The 6,361-nt window shown below is 32.9% G+C and overlaps 1 protein-coding gene and 1 long non-coding RNA gene across 2 annotated transcripts; both read right to left on the bottom strand.

Annotated features, from left to right (window-relative positions):
- Window positions 1–4,144: 4,144 nt before the first annotated feature.
- Window positions 4,145–5,062, bottom strand: LOC125498361 (uncharacterized). Its single transcript, XM_057395908.1, has 3 exons — window positions 4,905–5,062; window positions 4,662–4,782; window positions 4,145–4,287 (listed from the first exon to the last, which is right to left on the bottom strand). Exons 1-3 carry the CDS (start codon window positions 5,045–5,047, stop codon window positions 4,165–4,167), a joined length of 387 nt encoding a protein of 128 aa, XP_057251891.1. The 5' UTR covers window positions 5,048–5,062; the 3' UTR covers window positions 4,145–4,164.
- A 442-nt stretch (window positions 5,063–5,504) lies between these two features.
- On the bottom strand, window positions 5,505–6,157 carry LOC125498312 (uncharacterized). The gene is made up of 3 exons (XR_007275216.2): window positions 6,037–6,157; window positions 5,860–5,950; window positions 5,505–5,711 (listed from the first exon to the last, which is right to left on the bottom strand). It is a non-coding gene; the product is annotated as an uncharacterized LOC125498312 (long non-coding RNA).
- Between the last annotated feature and the right edge of the window lie 204 nt (window positions 6,158–6,361).

The raw sequence follows: 6,361 nt of genomic DNA, 5'->3' as shown, positions 1-6,361 counted from the left end.
CAAGGTACTCAATTCAAAAAAATCATTATCAAATCACTAGACCTAATTAAATTCGTCTGATTTTGTGGAAAAAGTTAAGCAACCCTAATTGACAAAAATGCTGAAACAATCATCCATACATCTAATTTAAAAAGCGAAATTGAATGATTTACCTGAAGATGCGATCGAATTGGGAAATTGCTAAGAAAATCTGCGAGAAACGTCAATTCGAAGGCTTGAAAAATTGAATTCGAAGGCGAGAAACGTCCAAGCCCTAAAACTTGTAGTGAAGATGAATTGATAGGGAGAACTGGTCCCTTTCAATGTTCCATTGAAGATTATGATCGAAGATTTCTGCCAAAATCACCGGAGATTGAAGATTTTGTTGAACATGTTAGTGAGATTGAAGATTTTGTAGAACTTTTTTTTCGAAAGAACACTTTGTTGTTTGCAGGAAATCGAATCGAATAGAACAGTGTGTCATTTTAATCCTTTTTTGTTTTTTTTTTCCTTCATTATTAAAGAGGGCAAAAGAGTTAAAATTGTTGTTTTAGGTATTTAAGAGGGCAAAACTTTAAATTGTTGTTTTAGGTTAATATTAAAAAGGGCGAAACTTTAAATTGTTGTTTTAGGTTAATATCAAAGAGGGCGAAATTGAAAAATCGTCTTCTTAGTTGGTATCAAATAGGGAAAATTTGAAATTGTTTTATTAAGTGATAACAAAGAGGGCAAAACAATATAATTGTCTTCTTAGTTAATATCAAAAAGGGGGAAATATTTTTGTCTTCCTTGATACTATTAAATAAGACAATCAACTAGTTGCCCTATTTTATTCAAATAAATTGCCCTCTTTGATCACATTTCTTGTAGAAGTCAAACAGAAATAACACAATAAAGTTTAAACTAACCCAAGGTGTGTTTGAAAGATTATATGTGTGTTTTGATGCACTTAAAAGAGGGTTTCCATCTGGTTGCAGACCATTCTTTGGTATTGATGGTTTTTTTTGAAAGGTCCATTTGGTGGGCAATTACTTGTAGCTGTTGGAAGGGATGGGAACAACCAAATGTTCCCAATTCTTGGGCATGTGTTGAGGTGGAGTCCACAGACAATTGGGGATGGTTTTTACAGCTTTTGGCAGATGATTTAGGGACAAGTGATGGTCATGGTTACACAATCATGTCTGACTAACAAAAAGGTTTGTTAAATGTTGTGTCCTAAATATGGCCAAAAGCAGACACAAGGTGTTGTGCAAGACATGTTTACTGCAATTTCAGACAAGTCTTTGGTGGTGGCTTAGAATATAGAAGAGGGTTTTGGAAGGTTGCTAAAAGCACAACAGAAGCTGACTTCAACAGACACATGGAGATTTTTGGTGATATATCAAAGGCTGCTGCAGCAGATTTGAAGAAAAGGAACACAAAAAAATGGGTCAGGGCCTTCTTGACCACAACTTCAGTGTGTGATAGCATTGATAACAACATGAATGAGGTGTTCAATGCATACATCTTATCTTCAAGGCACAAACCTATAATAACAATGCTGGAAGACATTAGAGAAGGTTTGATGGAGAGGTTGCACAAGAAGAAAGACTTCATCTCAAAGAAGGAAGTTAGGATTCAATTAAGGCTGGAAAAATCTAAGGTTGATGCAAGAGGTTGGTCTGCATATTGGGATGGACACTTCTCTTATGGAGTTAGAGAAGGAGCTACACAAACAAGGTATGTTGTGAGCTTGTTAGAGAGAACATGCAGTTGCTATGCTTGGCAACTCAGTGGTGTTCCATGCAACCATGTAGTAGCTGCAATATGGAAAGCACATGAGCTGCCTGAACACTATGTGTCTCATTATTTCTCTAAAGATACCTACCTCAAAGCTTACCAATTCCCACTAGAGCCACTAAATGGACCTCAACAATGGCCTACATCACCCTACCAACCTATCATTGCATCACCACTGAAAAAAATTCACAACAGACACACAACTAAAAGAAAGCCATCCTTAGGAGAGGTCACTAGTTGTGGCACAAAGTTGTCAAAGAAAGGAGTGATAAATAGGTGCAGTAATTGTGGGGAACAAGGGCACAATAAGAGAAAGTGTTAAGGCACACCTAAGGAACCAGCATCCCCTCAACCACCAAAACAACCTAAGGCACCAACTCAACAGAAGAAACAAAAGCAAAGTGGAAATGCAATTCCTAGGCCACCTCAGGGAGTTGGTATGTACACATACCCAAATGGATTCCAGACAGAAGCAAGGGTAAGAACTGTATGCTTGTGTTAATTTTTTTTTTTTGCAAGAGAATAATTTTTTAAAATTTGCAACAGACTAATAAGTTATCATTTGGCAGGTGTTTAATTTAAGTCAATCACAATCACAGTCAAATGCATCAAACATAACTCAATCACAGTCAAGCAATGCAAGGACATTTGGTTCATTATACAAAGGACCAACTCAGTTATTTTGAAAGATAAACTTACAAGGTAATCAATACATTTGTACTTCACATTTTCTTAACAAAAACTGTAATTATCAACACTAACACTACAATAAACACTCTCATTTTCTTAATCTTTGTTTTCAGTTCTTGCACTTCATCCTCAAGCTGCATCCTCTTCCTCATATATGCCACCATTTCGTTGCTCAATTCAATATGGTGAGGCCTGTCTATCCATTCAAAGAAATCACAACCATGTCTTGTTCTAAAATTCTCACAAATATAAAACCTCATGAATGGAATTCTAAGTGTTTTGGACACCCTTTTTTTGGCAACCTTAGCACAGTAGCATAATACTTGACTATGATTCATCTTCTTCACTGCAGGACTGCCAATACTAATTAAGAGATGCTGCAATGGAGTTCCTAAATTGAATTGTGGTTTTTTTGGGGTTATAGATTATACAATTTTTTTGGGAAGAATTAACATGGTGTTTTTGCTTTTTTTGGATGAAGAAAACTGGTTCATTTGTTCCATGTTCCATGGAACCCATGTATTTATGCAGTTGATGAAGTAACGGTTACTTTTTTGGATTTTACTGAATATTTAATGCTTTTGTTTCTTTATTATTATTATACCTCCGGTGTGGTTAAAGTGTGGTTAGGTTACCGGATTTCCCAACCCAGGTCCCAAATGGTGCATAAAAAAAGGACACAAGTCCCAAAGGGTGAAAAAAAGCAAACTTGAGGTCCTTAATGTTTGCTTAACTCCGTTTTTTAAGAGGCACCTATTATAGACTTAAAACTAGTTATTAGGCCCGGATTATACTCGAGTAAGAAAAAAATTTCATTTATTAATATAATACTTTATGATAATAATACTAAATACAACTTAACCTAGTGGTTAGAACTTCTGTATATGTACTTGAGGTCTCAAGATCAAACTCTTTTTATTGTTTATTGTTTATGAAAATCGTGTTATTTCCATTTTATCATTTAAATGTAATTTCTTGTATTATTGGTCATTAAAAAAACTTTTTCCAACAACAAATTATGCATTTAAAAAGGGATTCCAAGCACGATATAATACTAAGGTAAGAGCTTCATGGTGTTTATAAACTAAAGAGATTGATAAACAAAACTAAGGTAAAACGCCATAGTCTTTTATTTTAATATTTTAAAAAGGTGATGCGATTCATTATGTTTTATTGCTGTCGGACATTCAATGTGCTCCTCATTCTACAAAAAGAGAAGTCAAAAAATTAAAATACATAAAGATTATTAATATGGCCATCAACAAAGAAAATCTAATGAAAGATGAAATAGTAATTACTTAAAGGGTTTTTCTACGTTATACCCTTATGTTTCTTCAATTTCTACGTTTTACCCCAACTTTTTAAAAATTCCAAACGGTACCCTCAAGCTTACCTTTTTTAATGCACGATGCCCAAACTGCTGATTATATGTCATTAATTTCATTTATTTTTTTAAATTTATTGGAACTAATTTGACTTATACATAGTTTAACCCTTAGAAGGTTATTCACTAATTAGATTCGTTCCACCGGAATATAAAAAATAGACGAAATTAATGATGTATAATCAGCAGTAGGGGCATTGTCCGTTGAAAAAGGTAAGTTTAAGGGTAATGTGTGGAATTTTGAAAAGCTTGGGTACAACGTAGAAATTGAAAAAATACAAGGGTATAACGTAGAAAAACCCTTACTTAAATAAATATGCACATTCTTCTGCTCAGTAGATATAAGTTACATAGTCTACTATATAAGCCGATAGATGAAGAGGATGAAATACGAAAATATATGCATTGCGCACACGTGTAAGAAGCTCGGATCGTAGCAAAACTCTATCATGCACCTGCAATAAATAAATCAAAACTAGTTATTAGGCCCGGGCTATGCCCCGGGTAAGAAAATTTTCATTTATTAATATTGTACTTTGATATAATAGCACTAAATACTACTTGGTATAGTGGTTAAAACTTTAGTATATGAACTTGAGGTCATGGGATCAAAACCTATACTATGCAATTTCTAATTTTTTTTATTGTACATGGATTACATGATCTAAAACTCCCTAGGGAGAGCGTCACGTGGCATCGTTCCTGATTTACGCACGCCTTTTAATATATTAGTATAGATGACATAATTAATCTGAAAAATTACAACGTACATTATATTTCAATTTAGTCATGTTATCAATAAGATAAAGTTCATAAAATTATATAGTACCGCATCAAACATATGCTTCAATTTTGCTTTAGTTGAATGGAGTATAAACTCAATCTGTTTTGTAAAGAGCTTGACACGCATTGTACCGGTAGAGTAGAGTATAGTCATATATCCAGAAACACTTTTTTATCGTGGAAATATAGAAAATAAATATATAAAGTTAGTAAACAGGTTAATAAAAAGTAATTATAACTTTAACACAATTATAAAATTCATATCCAAATAGTATAAAAAAAAGAGTACCTAATAGTTGTTGGAGGCTTTTCTTTGTTACAATTACTACAAATGATATGCTCACTAACATGTTGTATATCAAGTCCACAAAATGTGCAAGCATCATACCATGTAAAAATATCAACATCGATATCAATTAATCTCCCAACCATTCTATTGTGCTTTCCCTATCTACGTATTGATCAAAATAGTAATAATTTGGACATAAAAAGTAAAATTTTCCTAGAAAATGATTTCGACGTAAATAATTGTGTATCACATACTTTTCTTTTTCGTTTGTAATTGTAGCTCGCTATAATGGTCCGGATTGCATTTGAAGTCAACAATGCCCGATATATATATATATATATGTGTGTGTGTGTGTGTGTGTGTGTGTGTGTGTGTGTGTGTGTGTGTGTGTGTGTGTGTGTGTGTGTGTGTGTGTGTGTGTGTGTATAAAATATAATTTAATAAATCTGCGTTTCGCGTTTCTTCATTACCAATCCAATAGAGTTGATGCATCTACATTATCTGGATTGATAAATAACCTTGTGTCTCTTCCTGTGATTAGAAAACAAGCTGAAATTGAACATAAAATTTAAATTAAAACCTCGGCTATATATATTACAAAACATAATTAATATTATTACTTTTAAGAAAACCATTATTATCACTTTTAAGAAAATTATTTTAATTTGTGTACAAATCGCACCATTTATTTTCCTAACATACACCCCACAAGTCAATAGTGTGTTGTACTGTCCAACAATTTGTTGAACCTCGTTTTCATATTCACTAACAAATTGGTTCATAAGAATCAATCTAACAGCAACGCAACTGCATCAATATTGGAAGATGGAAAAATACATTATTTCAAGTTGAAAATAAATCACTATAGTATCAAAAATAATAAATTTGAATATATCGATAATCAGTACTCAATATAAAACTAATAAAAATGAGTAATAAATATAAGGGTGAACACCTTCTATCTAGAACAACAACCTCTTGCATACGGGTTGCGTCATCGTTACAAACAAATGCTTTACCTGCATTTATGACAATCCCCAAAATATCTACAATATATATTTTAAGAATCAATACGTTAGATGGAAAATAGTATGTTTAATTGATTTGTTACAAAATTTGATGCACAATGTACCTAAAAGTTTGGTGTCATTGTAATTGGAGACTTCTATTGATTGAAGGGAAACCAACTTGTACAAAGCTTTGGGATACATCCAATCAACTATATTACTCTTGTAGACCTTAGTTTCTTTATGTTATATGGAGTCGATATTGATTTGGAACAATGACACAATTCCTTTGAAAACAATATATCGTCCAAGCAGCACTTATACATTAAGTTCCATTGTGAATATTGGGTAGAAATGAATATCAGATACACCAGTAGTTCCATATTACTATAACACAAAAGTAAATACAGTCATAGTATCTAGCTACCTAATTTTCACATTATTCTCTAC

The sequence above is a fragment of the Beta vulgaris genome, chromosome 6 (genome assembly GCF_026745355.1).
Source record: "Beta vulgaris subsp. vulgaris cultivar EL10 chromosome 6, EL10.2, whole genome shotgun sequence".
NCBI classification, from domain to species: domain Eukaryota; kingdom Viridiplantae; phylum Streptophyta; class Magnoliopsida; order Caryophyllales; family Amaranthaceae; genus Beta; species Beta vulgaris.
Note: the sequence above shows the minus strand (reverse complement) of the source record. Positions and strands in the feature narration are given on the sequence as shown.